We start from the raw sequence: 18591 nt of genomic DNA, 5'->3' as shown, positions 1-18591 counted from the left end.
AGAGGGAGTAGAGGAATAGTCACTTGTGCATTCCTCTAGCTCCGTGAATCTGCTTTTTTTGTTTGTTTATTTTATTTTTTTTGAGATGGAGTTTCACTCTTGTTGCCCAGACTGGAGTGCAGTGGCACAATCTCAGCTCACCGCAATCTCCGCCTTCTGGGTTCAAGTGATTCTCCTGCCTCAGCCTCCCGAGTTGCTGAGATTACAGCCATGTGCCACCACACCTGGCTAATTTTGTATTTTTAGTAGAGATGGGGTTTCACCATGTTGGTCAGGCTGGTCTTGAACTCCTGACCTCAGGTGATCCACCCACCTTGGCCTTCCAAAGTGTTGGGATTACAGGCATGGACCACCGTGTCCGGCCCGTATTCAACTTATTTTTTAAATGATAATTCATAAAACACTTTAGGATCTTGCATTGCAATAGCATTGTTGTGAACATTGCTCTAAAGTTAAGATTTTTAGTTTCTTAAGTAATACATTAATGGTTGAAAAAAATTAGAGAATATAGATGAACAAAAATAAAAGTAAAATTAAATTTTCCCAAACACTGCCCTAGAGACAGCCCCTGTATCACGTTGGTCTGTGTCCTTATAGACTTTTTCTCTTGCAACAACAACTTATAGTATTTTTAAAACAGTAAATAGCCCCACATCATGATTATTGTTAAATATAAGTTTTTTGAAGCACTGTGTATAAGTGTAGATTAAAAACCATTTTGGTTTACTGTAAAAACTCTGGAAGACAACCTAGGCAACACCATTGAGGACATAGGCATGGGCAAAGATTTCATGACGAAGACGCCAAAAGCAATTGCGACAAAAGCAAAAATTGACAAATGGCATCTAATTAAACTTAACAGCTTCTGCACAGCAAAAGAAACTATCAACCGAGTAAACAACCTGCAGAATGGGAGAAAATTTTTGCAAGCTATGCATTCAGCAAAGATCTAATATCCAGCATCTATAAGGAACTTAAATTTACAAGAAAAAAACAACCCCCCAAAAAAGTGGGCAAAGACATGAAAAGACACTTTTCAAAAGAAGACATACATACAACCAACAGTCATGAAAAAACACTCAACATCACTGATCATTAGAGAAATGCAAATCAAACAAAATACCATCTCACACCAGTCGGAACAGCTATTACTAACAAGTCAAAAAATATTAGATGCTGGTGAGGTTGTGGAGAAAAAGGAGCACTTTTACACTTATGGTGGAAATGTAAATTAGTTCAACCATTGTGGAAGACAGTATGGCCATTCTTCAAAGAGCTAAAAGCAGAACTACCATTTGACCCAGCAATCTCATGGCTAGGTATATACCCAAAGGAATATAAATCGTTCTGTTATAAAGACACATGCACACATATGTTCATTGCAACACTATTCACAATAGGAAAGACATGGAATTAACCTAAATGCCCATCAATGATAGACTGGATAAAGAAAATGTGGTACATATACACCATGGAATACTATGCAGCCATAAAAAGGAACGAGATCATGTCCTTTGCAGGGAAATGGATGGAGCTGGAGGCAATTATCCTTACCAAACTAACACAGGAACAGAAAACCAAATACTGCACGTTCTCACTTATAAGTGACAGCTAAACAGTGAGAACACATGGACACACAGAGGGGAACAACACACAGTGAGGCCTGTCAGAAAGTGGAGGGTGAGAAGAGGGAGAGGATCAGGAAAAATAACTCAAGGGTACATGGCTTCATATCTGGGTGATGAAACAATCGGTACAGCAAACCCCCATGACACAAGTTTACCCATATAACCTGCATAGGTACCCCTGAACTTAAAAAAAAAAAAATTTTGGTTTTAGAATTCTGAATAACAATGTATCATATTTATTTTTAAATTCATTTTGTCTTATATTTTCTGGCATGCAGTTTGGAAAGGTAATATATTTGTTTTGTAAGATTTTTCTTTAGTTTTTAAAATTTGTGGGTGCTTCTATGCCTTCATATCCTTCTTTGTATGGAGACTTTCCTGGTTCCTTTGTCTCGTGTTTTTCCCCAGTTGCTCTCCACTGTTACCCATGGGCATTAGAATCCCTTGGACGCCTTCAGATTTCCTTTTTGGAAGCTCCTGGCCCCATTCCTTTGTAATTATGTGGTGTTCCACGTCCCTGATGTTTTATTAGTTCCCAACATACTTGATATAAGAGAGATAATTAGTGTATTATGGCTTCTTTTTGAATTGTTCCCCAAGATAAGCAGAGGGAACTGTTACATGGGTAAAAATTTACATAATAATGTGACCAGGCTTTGTCGCAAAAGCTCACTGTAATCATGAGAAAATGAAAGCATTTTATTTATGGAAAGTTTCCGCATGTATTTGTCTCTAAGAATTACAAATTGCCACTGCATTATGGTGGCCTCAGATTTCAGAAGAAACATTGTACGGTGTTTACTTGTACCGTGCCCTGCCTTTCTAACCAAACTTGAACACCCTCTTTTCTGTTCTGAGACTGTTCTATGGCCATTCCACCATTGATTGAAACCAAAGCCAAACCAGAACATTAAGTATGAAATGCTTTTTCCCTCACCCACAGGAGCTTTGTAATTATATGGCTTAAAAAAAAAAAAGCACTGAATTCTTAAATGAGAGTGTTTAGTAAAATATTTGGAACAGCTTCAGCTTCCTACTTTCTTTCAGTGAACCATGGCCGAAGGTAACGTTTTCTTGGTCAATGTGAATTGCGTTCCTTCCCCCGGTGCTTGATTTTCCTTTATCCTACTCCGTCTGCATAGTTTGCATGAGGTGGCCCAAGCCTCTTTCCATGATTTTACATAGGTGTTACCGCAGAACGCTGCCAGATGGCTGCCTGTCTTGGTGGGGAGAAGTCCCTGGATCTGCTGTCCTTTTTCATTCTCAGCACTAGCGTCATTTCTGCCACAAGTCTTCCCTGAACTCAAGGCTGGGCTGAGGACTATTCCCCAGGCACTCACACCTTACATTGGCAAGACCTTCCTCCACTTGTATGATCCTGAAATGTTCTCTTAGTGACTCTTTTCCAAACTAAAAGCTCCAGGGGGGCCCCTGAGCGAAGTTGATCTTTACAACCACCAGGGCCCAGCACCATATCTGGGATGTAGCTATTGCTCGATAAATATTTGTTGACCAGAAGGTAAGTGAACCGAGTACTCCCTATCCATTGTGTGCCTACATTCCTGCCAACCCCTGTATATATATGACAACGACTCTTCAGTCCCAGGCCTAATAGACTTGCCCCAGTCAGCTCCTTTCTGATTTCATGTAAGAGTGACACGATTGAATACTTCCTCCTTCCTGAAATGTTTCTCCCTGTTGGATGTCGGAGCTCCTGCTCTCTGCTCGCCTCTCTCCTAGGCCTGTCTCTGAGGTTTGGCCAACTCCTCTTGTCACCCCTCCAGCACTATGAGCAAGGAATTCTGGTTCTCCCCACACCATCTTTTTTGAAATTGCATTCGAGGTCTCCAGCATCTCTTCTAGGCAGATGCCTGAAGGGACTGGGCTTCATGTAGTCCTCCCAGGCCTGCCAGACTTTCTGGCCTTCAACTAGGAGCTTCATGCGTGTCTGTGGAAGGAGTGACCAATGGACAAACGTACAACTCTATTTTGAAAGTGGATTGGGGCTGGGTGCGGTGGCTCATGCCTGTAATCCCAGCACTTTGGGAGGCAGAGGTGTGTGGATCACAAGGTCGGGAGTTCAAGACTAGCCTGGCCAACATGGTGAAACCCCATCTCTACTAAAAATACAAAAATTAGCTGGGTGCAGTGGTGGGCACCTGTAATCCCAGCTATGTGGGAGGCTGAGGCAGGAGAATCACTTGAACCTGGGAGGCGGACGTTGCAGTGAGCCAAAATCGCGCCATTGTACTCCAGCCTGGGCGACAGAGCAAGACTGTCTCAAAAAAAAAAAAAAAAAGAAAAAGAAAAAGAAAAAGAAAGTGGATCGAGTATGAATTATGAAATTGCAAAGACTAGAAGGATAGATGTGGGTCTTGCAAGGCCTTGGCCTTGAGTTTGCAATCAACCGGCTTGTTTAATAAACAAATATGTGCTAAGGATGATTGACGGCTCCTCATGGAACTTAGGGCATGCAATCATTGACTTCAGAATAAAACTGTAGCTTAGGACCCAAAGAGAAGAACAGAGGTAAGGAAGAATCATAAGCTCACTCGCTGCTCACCCCTTCCAGTGCCCACCTAAAGTCCTTCAGGGATCATAGCTTCAAAACCCTTCCAGTGGATTCTTTCTGAAGTTCATTCTCAGACTCTCAGTGATCTTTACTACCTTTTAAATTAGGAATATTCTTCACAAAAAGGAATGCTACAGGTTACTTCACTGAGTACGAGGTGAAGATTCCAAGTGTTCATTTTCTGGGTGGCTGTATATTATTTGTGTGGGAACCCACATTCTTATCTCACCACTAAAGATCAAGAAAGTACTTTCACCAGCCAGCAAGCATCACTCGTATGTGGTCATTGTATGATTACAACAGCAGGTACCAGCTGGTGTATTAAGCAGAACACACACATACAAAGGCAATGATTTTAAATTGGACTTTGGATTAAAGTAATATATTTAACCCCTCAAGAGTTCTGACTGTATTAAACTCATTTATAATCATGAGCAAATGAGTCTATACTAATGCCTCAGATGTTTTTGAATTTGGCAACTTCTATTTCCTAATTGTGATTTAGGTTTAAATAACTTTTTCACTTATGCTCACCTGTAATCTTTGTATGCCTTTATTTCTCCCCGTGGAAGTATTCACAGGACCCTAATTCATTAGTTTGGTAATAGCTCTTTACTGCTTTGGACTTAAAGGTACCCTCGGTATTTTTAACAGACACAGATGTGCTGTCCCGTGGAGCTGTCGGGGAAGAATGCCTTGAATCCCTAACCACTTGCTCTTGTTCATAGTACTTAATTTTCACTTACTGAATCATTTGCTTTCCAAAAACCACCTTGTTGCATGTGTTAGTTTGATAGGGCTGTCATAATGAATTACGACAAACCGGGCAGCTTAAACAATCCTCAGTTCCAAAGGCTGGATGCTGGCAGGGTGGGTTCCCTCAGAGAGCTGCAAGAGAGAATCTGTTCCATGACTCCCCCTGGCTTCTGGTGGTTTCCCGGCAATCTTTGGCATTCCTTGGCTTGCAGAAGCAGAAGCATCACCCCAGTCTTTCTCCATCTTCACATGAGTTCTCCCAGGGTGTGTTTATGTCCAAATTTCCCCTCGCCTTTATTTTTATTTTATTTTATTTTTTTTTTTTGAGACAGAGTCTCTGTCGCCCAGGCTGTGGAGTGTGGTGGTGCAGTCTCAGCTCCCTGCAAGCTCCACCTCCCAGTTAACACCATTCTCCTGCCTCAGCCTCCCAAATAGCTGGGACTACAGGTGCTCACCACCTCTCCCAGCTAATTTTTGTATTTTTAGTAGAGACAGGGTTTCACTGTGTTATCCAGGATGGTCTCAATCTCCTGACCTCGTGATCCACCCGCCTTGGCCTCCAAAGTGCTGGGATGACAGGAGTGAGCCACTGCACCCAGCCCAAATTTCCCTTTTTTGTAAGGATGCCAGTCTTATTGGATTAGAGGCCTTACCTTATGCCAGTGTGACCCCATCTTCTCTAATTATATCTGCAGCAGCCCTTTTTCCAAATCAGATCACATTCTGAGGTACTAGAAGCTAGAACATCAACATGAATTTTATGGGGATAGTTTGTATTAGTCCGTTTTCATGCTGCTGATAAAGACATACCCAAGACTAGGTAATTTATTAAGAAAAAGAAGTTTAATGGGCTCACAGTTAGTTCTGCATGGCTGGGGAGGCCTCGCAATCATGGCAGAAGGTGAAAGTCTCGCCTTACATGGTGTCAGGCAAGAAAGAGAAGGAGAGCCAAGTGAAAGGGGAAACCCCTTGTAAAACTGTCGAATCTCGTGAGACTTATTCACTACGACGAGAACAGTATGGGGGAAAGCACTCCCATGATTCAGTTGTCTCCCACTGGGCCCCTCCCACAACACGTGGGAATTATTTGAGCTACAATTCAAGATGAGATTTGGGTGGAGACACAGCCAAACCATATCACAATTCAACCCCTAAGAGTGTAGCTAATACCTGAAATAATCAGATGACATTTTTATTTGGCAATTCTGTGTAGGAGAGATGGGTAGAAATAATAGTAAATTGCATTGAGTGTATGATCAGAGACTATCGAGAAAGGCGATTGTTGTCAGATCCTAAATTATATGAAGGAATTTGGGGGATTGTTTTTGACATATGTCATATAAAAGTAACTTATTTCCCAGGTTTCTTATTTTTTCTGACCAGCTCTTTGTCCATACTGATTCAATAATTTCCCAATGTTCTTCAGCTAATGGAGAAAAAGAGTTTGACCACATTTGTAAAATCCAATCTAACTAACGTATTTATGTTTTAGCTTTTTATTATGTACATCTTCATATATCTAGAAAAGCAGAGAGAATAGTATAATAAAAACCATATACTCTTCTTGCAACTTTAATAATTGTCAACTATTACCAATCTTGTTTCATCCATCTTCTCTCCACATATTTTTCTTGCTGGAGTCTTATTAAGGAATTGCAGATATCCTGTTATTTCACTTGTATATATTTTTTTAAGTTAGAGAAATATAATGTCATACTTTCTCACTGTTGAAATTGAGGAGAAAGGCAAAACTACTTAATGATAAGTATTAGGACATACACCTTGGCTTTTAAATTGTGATGAATTTAAAGAAGGAAAAGCAGGAGATAAAGGAGGAGTGGGGAGGGTGGGGTTGGGAAGAGAGAGGACGTGAGAGACACCAGCTCCTTTACATGTTTCCCTCCCTACCACATTTCCCTCCCTAACTAAACTCTGAGCTCCTCGAGGGCAGAAACTGTGTCTTGGTCCCCCAGTTACCTTCCTACCTTATAGGGAGTTGGTGTATAGTAAGTGTACATCAGTGAACATTTGCTGAATAATTGAATGAATGAAAGAATGAACGATGCTCCCCCAAAACCTTGCATAGAAAGATACAGAGATATGCTCAGAAAAATACACCACATTTAGCTCTAGAGGTAAGACAAAAGAAATAAAAAGATCCTGAAAGGTACATTGCTTCTTGCAGTTTTCAGGATATTTTCTCTCACATTTAGATCCCGTGTAGCATTTCTGCAACCCTGCCAAGAAGCAGGACTGTCCTAATGTGCTGAGTGCTTATGCCCTTAGCGAGGGAGAGAGGTTTCATCCATGCTGTGAGAGCTCATTCTTCATTTGCATTAAGTGAGAATCGAAGCCTGAGTTCTGAGTGTTTTGACTACCTTCCATCCTCTCAAAATTCTGGAGCCACACTTTGTTTTGCCTGCCATTTGGGAGAAGATTGGGGTTGCTGTGAAGCTTAAAGTGCTACACATTTTGCTGAAGAAAGAGACTGCAGTCTCAGATGTCCATACTGCCGGCAGACCTACATGCTTATAGATGTGAGTGACATTGAAGCAGGGGAAACAAGTCCTGTTCCACTACACTGAGGAGGCCTTGGACTGAAGGCAAGAGAGAGAGAAGGCAGAGCATACAGTCCCAAAGCCCAGTCCAGCCTCCTTAGCTCCTTGCAACTCATTCTCAAACCCCAGTTTAAGTAATTCCAGACTGAAAAATAAAAGCCTTAAAAATACTGCAGAGAGAAGTTTGGTATTAGAGTCATGATAAACTCTTGTATAGAACGTGTTGCAATAATTATTTTTTAGGGTCAAAATGAGGAAACCTGACATGCACACTGGGTTTTGGATGTTCAGACATGAAGCTTGCACTGCCAAGTGAGGAAGGCTTCATGCCCTTACGAGATTAAAGGAAAGTTGGACTCATCAGTTGATTCTGAAATCAACCCCCAAACACTACTTGATCTGAGTTTTCAAAAGCTAACCTTTGGGTTTCTCTTTAAATATTTTTGCGTGATTTGTCATATACTTATCTTTAAGAGTTTTTTTGTTGTTGTTGTTTCCATAAAGCAGATACCATTTAATGCTACAGGTACTCAAGATTTCATTCATGTATATTCTTAGTCAATATGAGAAAAATCTATTTCATTGTAATTCTGAGTTGAATATGGGAATAAGTTGAAATAATAAAAGAAGGAGACTGTTTATCTGTTGGCAAACGTGTCACTGTCATCATCTGCATCCTTCTAAGTGTGTGGCTTCTGGGCCATCATGGGCGAGTAATGACCACATCCCATTCTTATCTTTTCTCCTTGGCTCTGGAAGGAGTCTTTTATACTGGTGATTGCCGGACTGTTCTTGAGATTTTTCTTCCCTCAACCCTCTCCAGCCCCCAGGCTCTCTTCTGACTCTTCCCACCCCTCAGACAGCCTCGTCCTTTCTACCATCAACCACAACACTTGGGTGTTTCCAGGACTCGCCTTGCAGTTCTACCTCACCATGAAGACATCTCTCATGGCTTGGTCCACAGTCCCCCGTTGTCTTTTGGCCTCTAACCTTGAATCTCCACCTGCTTGTCTGACACATCTATCTGGGTGGCCTAACAGTATATTATACTTTTCTCAAATTGAGACCCCTGTTTATTGTTTCATTATTTTTTATTGATGTATAATAGTTGTACATATTTTGGGGGTACATCTGATATTTTGATGCAGGTATCAAAATACCATCCAAAGAGTTCTTTGGCAGCATGTGCACAGGTATCAGAATATCAGATGCACCCCCAAAATATGTACAACTATTATGTATCTACATACAATGTGTAATGATAAAATCAGGGCAACTGAAATATTCATCATCTCAAACATTTATCTTTTGTGTTGGGAACATTACAGATCTTTTCTTCTAGCTATTTTGAAATATACAATAAGTTATTAACTATAATTTCCCTGCTGTGCTATCGATTACTAGAACTTATTCCTTCTGTCTGACTGCATTTTTGAGCCTGTTAACTAACTGGTCTTCATCCCTTTCTCCTCTTTTTTCTTCCCAGCCTCTGGTAGTAGCCACCATTCTACTCGTTACCTCTGTGAGATCCACTTTTTTAGCTCCCACATATGAGTGAGAGCATATGATGTTTGTCTTCCTGTGCCTGGCTTATGTCATGTCACATAATGACCTCCAGTTCCTTTCATGTTGCTGCAAATGATAGGATTTCATTCTTTTTTATGGTTGAATAACACTCCATTTTGTAGACATACTACATCTTCTTTATCCATTCATCTGTTGATGGGCATTAGGTTGATTCTGTATCTTGGTTATTGTGAGTGGTGCTGCAGTGAATATGGGATTACAGATGTCTCTTCGATAGACTGATTTCCCTTCTTTGTGATGTATACGCAGCAGTGGGATTGGCGGATCTTACGATAGCTCTGTGTTTAGTTGTTTGGGAGAGTCCATAGTGCTTTCTGTAGTGGCTCTACCACTTTACATTCCCACCAGCAGCATCCCTGCCTTCGCTTTTCTCTGCATCCCCACCAGCATCTGTTCTTTTTTGTCCTTTTGATAATAGCCATTCTAACTGTGGTGGGATGTTACTGTGATTTTCGTTTGCGTTTCCTTCATAATTAGTGATGATGAACATTTTTTCTCCTACCTGTTGGCCATTTGTTTGTCATCTTTTGAGAAATGTCTATTCAGGTCTTTTGCCCATTTTAAAATTGTTGAGTGAAGAGTTTGAGAATATTTTTTCCAATTCTGTAGGTTGTTTCTTCACTTTGTTTGCTTTGCTGCACAGAAGCTTCTTAGCTTGATATAATCCCATTTGTCTGTTTTTGCTTTGGTTGTCTGTGTTTTTGAGGTCTTACCCCAAAATTTTGTCCAGACCATAATGCCCTGTAGCATAAAACCCCTGTTTAAACAACATGAAGAGTAGTTTCTCCTCTTTGAGCTCGTATAATACTCAGATTGCAAGTCCCCAAGTCCAAGTTAATTCTTAACTTGCCCCTTGGTCTTCTCTGTTCATTTTCTACAACCTGCCAATTTACCCTTTAGTATTTAGAATTCTTTCTGTGGAAAGTACAGAAAACTCATTCAAACTGGCATGAACAATAAAAGCATGTATGATATGACTTTGTGGATTCAAGTGTATTAAATTATATGGTATGTAAATGAAGAAAATGACATTTTTAAAGGGTATTTAATGGTTCGTGTGACTGAACAGTCTGAAGGTGATAGCCTTGCTGACGCCAAGATCTGGTTTCTTTCTTTCTCTTCTGAGTCTTCTGTACTCTCAGTTTCATCATAAGGCTCACCTCTTGGTTGCAGAGTGGTAACACCATTTACTCAGTTGCTCTGGCCGGGAGCTTGGGGCCATTCTTGACTCGCCTTTCCTTCACATCCCACATTCAATCTCAGCCCTGTCTTCAAAGTATATCTCAGGTCCAACCAGGAAGGAATACACAAAAGATGCTCAGTAGTCTGCTGAAATTAGAGAAAAAGAAGGCAAGGGAAGAATTAAAGATGACTCTTCTAAAGAAGGGGGAAAGAGGCTTGCCTGCTTAGAATTGGGAATACTGGATTTTTGAAAGAGTTCATTGGGAGCACGTGCACAGATGCTGAAAGGAAGAATCAAGGTGCTATCTGAAGAATGACATTCTTTATAATATGTGATAGAGTGCATTTATTTGATTTGTTTTCATACAACTTTTAATGTGTATCCCAGGAGAAGACTGTTTTCATTGTTACAAATCTGAAACCAATAATTTTCTTTTAACATGCAGATATAATATAAGCTCACTTTTTCATTACTTTCCCTACAAAGCTGAAAGCGGTTGACTTGCCTTAGAGATTTTCCTTTCATTATATTCTGCTGTGACGTTGCCTTTCATTAATCCCTTCCAGCTAAGCAAAATTTAATTAGAACCATATCACGTGATGGCAACCATTTTTGTATTTAAAAAAAGAATTCAAGGAAGCTCAGCTACCAGTCTTCTCTTCTAAGCAGTCTATTATATTTAGTAGGTTCTTTCCAGAATGCAGAATTTGTTACATAATGGCTTTTTCTTCATTAATTTTGGATAATAGGGAATTTCTATGCCTGTGTTCCGTTTTACGTGACTGTGACCTGAATTTGAAATGACTTGGACTTGAGGGTGAAAGGAAAGGAAATTATTTTTTAAAGGAGAAATGGAAAATGACCCTTAGCAGTGCATATATATATTTCCCCCCTCAATGAATATAGCAATCCGTGTTAGATGTAAATAGGGATGAACCCATTTTGCATATAGATTAAGTGACCAAATATCTCAGTAGTTTGGCAGGAAAGCCAAGCCTGCAGCCTGAGGGGCCTCACTTCCACCATCATTATTGACAACTATGTGCTCAAGCGAGCAGGGAGGGTGCAAGGAACACGTCTCCAATCCTTAAAGATTATATGAGTCCTTTGCTCTCAAATCTGAATTTTCCCTTTGTCTCCACTTTATGCCAGCACTGATTTTATTTAGAATTTTATAGAATGGAAGCAAATTCATTCTTTCTTTCATCCTTTCTTTTCTTTCTTTCTTTTCCTTCCTTCCTTTCCCTTTCCCTTTAATTCCTTTCTTTCCTTTTTTTTTTTTCTTTCTTGAGACAGGGTCTCACTCTGTCACCCAGGCTGGGGTACAGTGGCGTGATCTCAGCTCACTGCAACCTCCACCTCCTGAGTTCAAGCCGTCCTCCTGCCTCAGCCACCCGAGTAGCTGGGATTACAGGCATGCAACACCACACCCAGCTAATTTTTGTAATTTTAGTAGAGACAGGGTTTCACCATGTTGGCCAGGCTAGTCTCAAACTCTTGACCTCAAGTGATCTGCCTGTCTTGGCCGCCCAAAGTGCTAGGATTACATGTGTGAGCAACCACACCCAGCCCAAATACTCTTTCTTAATGTCATAATGAACTCAATTATGAACACAAGTAATCATAAAAAGTCTATATAAGCAAGGTTCTTACTGCCTTTTCCTATTCCTCTTATTTATAATTTCATAAATATTGCTCTAGGTTGATAAGTTAAAAATTTTTATAGTAGGTTATGTATAAGATTTACCATTTTAACCATTTTAAATGTACATGTCAGTGGCATTAAGTACATTCCCAGTGTTAGACGACCATCACTACCATCCATTTCCAGAACTCTTTTTTTTTTGAGATGGAGTTTTGCTCTTGCTACCCACGCTGGAGTGCAATGGCAGGATCTCAGCTCACTGCAGCCTCTGCCTCCTGGGTTCAAGCGATTTTTCTGCCTCAGCCTCCCAAGTAGTTGGGATTACAGGCGCCCACCACCACGCCCGGCTAATTTTTTGTATTTTTTAGTAGAGACGGGGTTTCACCGTGTTAGCCAGGATGATCTCGATCTCCTGTTTTCTTTTTGTTTTTTTTTGAGACGGAGTCTTGCTCTGTCACCCAGGCTGGACTGGAGTGCAGTGGTGTGATCTCAGCTCACTGCAACCTCTGCCTCCCAGATTCAAGCAATTCTCCTGCCTCAGCCTCCCAGGTAGCTGGGATTACAGGCACAAGCCACTACGCCTTGCTAATTTTTGTATTTTTAGTAGAGACGTGGTTTTGCCATATTGGCCAGGGTGGTTTCGAACTCCTGACCTCAAGTGATCTGCCCACCTCAGACTCCCAAAGTGCAGGGATTACAGGTGTGACCCACCGCTCCTGGCTGTATGAATTCTTGAGCCAAACACAGGTGACTGTTATTTGTTCTGTTTCTGAAATATACTTTCGACAAGTGGTGAAAACTCTCCTTAATTTCCATCTAGTTTACTTCCATAAGCAAGATTAGCAAGGAATATGGATCACCAGATTGGATGTTCTCAGTTTTAAAGCCAGGCAATGTCAAGATTTGTTATTTGGCCAAGTCTGTGGTCTTTATTATTTTTTTGTCCCACCATGTCATTTGCTCAGTGTGATTTGTGCATTTCCTGTGTCATCCATCACTGCTGGGGAGCAGACAAATATCACATAGAGGATTAGAGAAAGTGATTTTGTGCTTAGAAAATAATTGAATGAAGATTTACTTTGTGACTGTAAGCTGCAGGATAGCATCCTGTTTTAAAACCTCTCATTGGGTTATATAACCAGAGGTGACCCAAAGTCTTTGAAGATGAGGCACCATCTCTGAGTGAGTTTTTGTTGGATAGCCTGTGCTTGCTTGAGCAAAGACTTGTTTAAGGGCCCAGGGTGGCCCCCACGACAATCATCAGATGGAATCTTCCATGACACGTCTCCACTTCCTTCCAGCTGAGTGGCTATTGTCTTTAAGTTGCCTTCCTTCTACCAAGGTTAGGCAGATGTTTGTTGAAGGTTTGCTATGTAACAGGTACCACCTTATTATCTCTTTACTCCAATTTCCTTTGCTTCATATACCATGGTGAGATGAATTCCTTTAGAACCCCAAATTATAAAAAGACAAAAAACAATAGCTCCTGATTTTTAGTCAGGGGAAAGCCTATGATGTCCATCTCCAGGGAAACCTAATGCATCCTTTTGTTTTATTGAGCCAGTCTTTTCCTCTTTCAACGATGCTAGCAAGACTTCTAAAATGTCTTCATTAGATTATCTTACAAAATATGCATTACCCAATTTAGTTTGGAACTTGGACCCAAAGATCAAGGCCAGCCATCTGTGATTTTTGGAACCTCTGGCTGTTGCTCAGTTTTCTGGGGCGGCCTTTCCCAGGCACATGCTGCATGCAGCCAGCATCGGCCAACCTCCAAGCTCCTCTTTCCTGCTCCCCTCACGGTAAGTGGGGGTGTTGGGGAGGAGAGGGGGCATCTACACTTTTTCTCCTTAGTCACCCAGGATTGGGCACATTCTGTTTCTTCTTCCTTTGGAGATCATCCATTCTGAATTTCGAATCTTCAGGTAGGCTTAGAGGGCTCTTTATCCCTCAGATAACGTGTCTATGAGTGGCTGTCTGGAAACACATGGCCCTTCTGTCTGCCTCTCATAGGGTGAATCCAGTCCTTCAAATGGGAAGCTTTCATGTAAGGTAGATGGGGAGGGGGTAGTTAAGGCAGGTTGGGAGGAAATTATTTTGGGATAGGTAAAGCTTTTTGCTGCCTCTGCAAATTGTACTGGATAATGAGGGCCTGGGTCTTCTTAGGATAAAATTTGGCATGAGATTTTTTTGAGGTGTGCAATAGAAATACTTCCAGCTGTAGATACATAATTGCATTGACCTGTAAATCATAGACAGAAAGAACAGATACAAAAAGCAAACTGTTCTTCCATGGGATTTGATAAGTGTGAGTTTTCTTAACAGTGTTCACTGAATGTGGAGATGGTTTTTTTTAAAAAGAGATGAAAGGCCCAAATGTTTGAGTGATTAAGTAGGGAATAAGAATGCTTATTTTCCAACCGAAACACTACATCTGTAATAAACCGTGATGAGGAAGTAATGCCCCTGTAACCTTTTTCCTTTGGTAATTTATCTTTCTAATTCCAGTGGATGAAAGATGACTGTGTGCCTGGGGAGAGAGAGCAGATCAGATTAATTTGTGCCATCACAGCACGGCTTTATTATCCATCCTTTGAGAGTTTTGCAATCAAGATGCTTTTAGCAGAAACACAGTGGAGAAAGGCCACTTCTCTCAGGGCTTGTAGGAGCTAAGCACTGCCCTTTGAGTGTCTCTGTGCTGCCTGGGCAGCCAAGAGGGCTGTTTTCTTTGATTCACACTCACCTCCTCCTGCCCCTGACTGTGCAGGGCAGACAGGTGTGGCCAGCGTGCTCTGCAGCCAGCAGGATCCCTCACCCAGGGCACCTCCCCCTCTAAAGGGATGCTTGCTTTAAGAGATCTCCACTTGTCACCTTTCTGTGGATGGTTCCTGTTTGGTTATCTGGCTCTTTGTCTGCTCAATGCCAGGCATGCATTTTCTTTTTTAAAATGTATATTTTTACAGTGACATGGTATCATGAGTACCTTTAAAATGTGTATTTTTACAATCACATTATATTATGATTGCCTTAAAAGAAAACCCTTTAAAAAGAATTATCCATGATTCTATTTCCCTAATATACTGTATCTTCATCCTCTGAGTTGTATATATGTGTATATGTGTATGTCTATGTAGGTATATTTGTGTGTGTGTGTGTGTGTGTGTGTCTATTTTGTCATATACCCATTTTCCTGTTACCCATGTAAAAAATCTTGGCATCAGTTCTTTACCCTTTCTGCTCTGGAAATCCTGCCAGTGCATATGACATGATGAAAGGACAGGGGGCTGTGGTGTCCAGCAACTCTTAGCATGAATCCTGATTCCATCACATGGTGACTCAGCCTTGGGAAAGACCATCCTTTGTTTGTTGGTTCATTCATCTATCCATCTGTCTGTCCTCCCTGCCTCCCTTCCTGTCTACCGTTCACAAGCATTCACTGTACTGTTGTACAGCATGCTACATGTGGGGGATCTGGGCAGCATTTTCCCATCCATAAAATATAGATATTGCAGCATATTAAGGAGCATTGTTAGGAGGATTCAGTTTGCTAATGCATGTGAAGGGACCCAGTACAACAACGGCAACAGCCTGGCACGTGATAAGATGCTCAGTAAATGGTGCTGTGTGGTCAGTCAGCAAGTCTCATCGTTCTTGTGTAATTTCCCTGGCCTCTGTTACTTCCATTTCTTAGCAGCCTGCGTGATGATGGCCAATTACTTTCATACCTAGACTATGCAAGAGGCTTCTAATGAGGCATTATAGGCCTCAATCTATTCTATTAAATTCTTCCTATTACCACCATTTGCACTTCTAAAGCATTGTTTTTGTCTGTGTTACTCTTGGTTCAGAACCTTTCAGTGATTTCCGAGGCTATTCTGAATTTCTTACTGGCCACTCACAGCCCTCTCAGTACTCTGGGCTCCTCTTGGGATTTCAGCTCTGAGCCATCCTGCCACCCTCTTCCACCTACGGAAATGACTCACCCTCTTTGGTCTTCTGTATCTACTGCCATATGTGCAGGGAACTGTATTATCATTGGTGAGAGGAGAAAATAGCGTATGAGCCACACATTTGGGAAACTCTAACCTTCCCTGTGCAGTGTCACTTCATTTTTGCTGCTATAACAGAATACCTGAGACTAGGTAATTTGTAAAGAACATAAATTTGTTTTCTTACAGTTCTAGAGGCCAGGAAGTCCAAGATCAAGGTGCCAGCATTGAGCAAGGGCCTGTTTACTGCATGCTCCCAGAGGGAGGAAGACCTTGTCCTCGTGTGGCAGAAGGCAGAAGGGCAAAGAGACAAAAGGGGGCTCTACTCACCTTTTTGTAATGACGTTAATTCTACCCCTGAGGGCAAAGCCCTCATGGTGGAGTTACCCCCCAAGGGTCCCATCTCCCAAAACTGCCACTATGGCAACCAAATTTCAACATGGGTTTCAGAGCTGACATGAAATCAAACCACAGCATGCAGTAAAGACTTATGACTAACCTAGTATTCCTGAGGGTATACTGTTTTTTAACATGTTGTTATTATTCAACAAATGATAAGAGTAGTAGATGATGCCTTTTTGGAGCTAGACTTCAAGCTTTCAAGGAGATACTAGGTCATTTATTTTTTGCGTCCTCTATCTTATTACCATCAACACAAACCTTTCAGGGGGCCATGTGCAGTGGCTCAATGCCTATAATCCCAGCACTTTGGGAAGCCAAGGTGGACAGATTGCTTGAGCTTAGGAGTTCGAGACTAGCCTGGGCAACATGGTGAAACCGTGTCTCTACAAAAATGTAAAAATGAGCAGGGTGTGGTGGCACTTGCCTGTATTCCCAGCTACTTGGGAGTCTGAGGCAGGAGGATTTCTTGAACCCAGGAGGTTGAGGCTGCAGTGAGCCAAGATCATCCCACTGCACTCCAGCCTGGGTGACAAAGTGAGACCCGGTCTCAAAAAAAAAAAAAAAACTCTTAAGGGATTACTTTGTACAACAGTTATTTTGTTGATTCATCCTCAGGACTGTTTATCAAAACCATGTTAAGCTTTGAAAATATTTACTGGGTAGTAGATTTTGCTGAATTTGCAGGAACTCTCCCAACTGGTGACAGAATCTGTAGCAAAAAGACAGATACAGGAAGGTGTTAAGGTGTTTGCTAAGATTGTTTTGATTCATTTCAAAGGTCTGTTTTCTGTAGATTGCATTTGTGTCTAAATGAGTTTATTAAGTTGCTGAGGAAGTCCTGCAACCCACATTTAGGGATACTCACATTATTTATAATCAGTTATTCTCTTTATATTTTATTTCAACCACGGAATACGATGTTTATATACATTTATATGTGTGTGTTAGTGTGTTGCTATAGGATGGTGCAAAGTATTTTATTTTATTTTATTTTAATTTAATTTTATTTTTTATTTTATTTTTTGAGACGGAGTTTCACTCTTGTTGCCCAGCCTGGAGTGCAGTGGCGTGGATCTTGGCTCACTGCAACCTCCACCTCCCACGTTCAAGCGATTATCCTGCCTCAACCTCCTGAGTAGCTGGGATTACAGGCGCCCATCACTATGGCCAGCTAGTTTGTGTGTGTGTGTGTGTATTTTTAGTAGAAATGGGGTTTTACCATGTTGGCCAGGCTGCTCTTGAACTCCTGACATCAAGTGATCTACCTGCCTCGGCCTCCCAAAGTGCTTGGATTACAGGCATGAACCGCTGTGCCCGGCTAGGATGGTGCAAAATGTTCTAAATTTTGTTTCCCGGTTTCTACTTTGGGAAACTGTCTTACAATCTCATTCTCCTCTCCCTCAACTTCAGAGAGTAAGAGCCACAGTTTGTGGCCCTGTCAGTGCTGGCATTTTGGGACTCTGTTATCTATGAGTCTAATCAATACCAAATGTTGCTGATTCTAGAATGAAATGCCTTCTGATTGCTGTTTATAAGATTCCGTCTGTAGTGAAATTAAATTGACTTCTAACAGCAAGTATCTCTGTTTGGAAAATAAAGCTCGTATGTTAAATCATGTCTATTCTAATTTTAGTTTCCTTTTCTCTCTACCAGTTTGCTGTTTTGTGGTCCACAAGAGGTGCCATGAATTTGTTACTTTTTCTTGTCCGGGTGCGGATAAGGGACCCGACACTGATGTAAGTAGTCCGGAAATCATGATTTGATGTCAATGTGGATTTCTGAGCTTTAATTTTTTTAACGCCTGTGCAACTGTTAGTTTTGGCACTTACTGTTAATGGGAAGACTCAATTCTCATAGAGCGTTGGCTTGTACTAATGAGCAGATTTATAGCCCATATGAGCTCTGGACTACGTCTTAGAGAATTTCTCGGAGGAGAATTTCTTGGTAGCATGTACTGTTCCACTTTGGGCAGCTGCATTGACTAAATCCACCAAATTTATTGTAATAGCTTTCACAAACACAATGCAGTTGTTGACAAATTTTACAATGAACATTTATTACCCTTCAGTTTATTTCCGTTCCCTCCCCTCCCCACCCCTCCCATCCTCTTCGATGGAGTCTCACTCTGTTGCCCAGGTTGGAGTGCAGTGGCACGATCTCAGCTCACTGCAACCTCCGCCTTCCAGGTTCAAGCGATTTTCCTGCCTCAGCCTCATGAGTAGCTGGCACTATAGATGTGCACCACCACGCACAGCTAATTTTTGTATTTTT

The 18591-nt window shown here is 41.3% G+C and overlaps 1 protein-coding gene across 2 annotated transcripts in view; it reads left to right on the top strand.

The window, feature by feature from the left end:
- The window catches only part of PRKCA (protein kinase C alpha), a 498125-nt gene that overhangs the window by 175102 nt on the left and 304432 nt on the right, over nucleotides 1-18591 (top strand). For both annotated transcript variants that reach the window (XM_004041114.5, XM_063706165.1), the window contains one exon: nucleotides 17974-18056. In XM_004041114.5, coding sequence (XP_004041162.1) covers nucleotides 17974-18056 — 83 coding nt within the window. The remainder of the gene's footprint in view (nucleotides 1-17973; nucleotides 18057-18591) is intronic.

The sequence above is a fragment of the Gorilla gorilla genome, chromosome 4 (genome assembly GCF_029281585.2).
Source record: "Gorilla gorilla gorilla isolate KB3781 chromosome 4, NHGRI_mGorGor1-v2.1_pri, whole genome shotgun sequence".
NCBI classification, from domain to species: Eukaryota; Metazoa; Chordata; class Mammalia; order Primates; family Hominidae; genus Gorilla; species Gorilla gorilla.
This window is presented reverse-complemented; position numbering and strand designations above follow the sequence as displayed.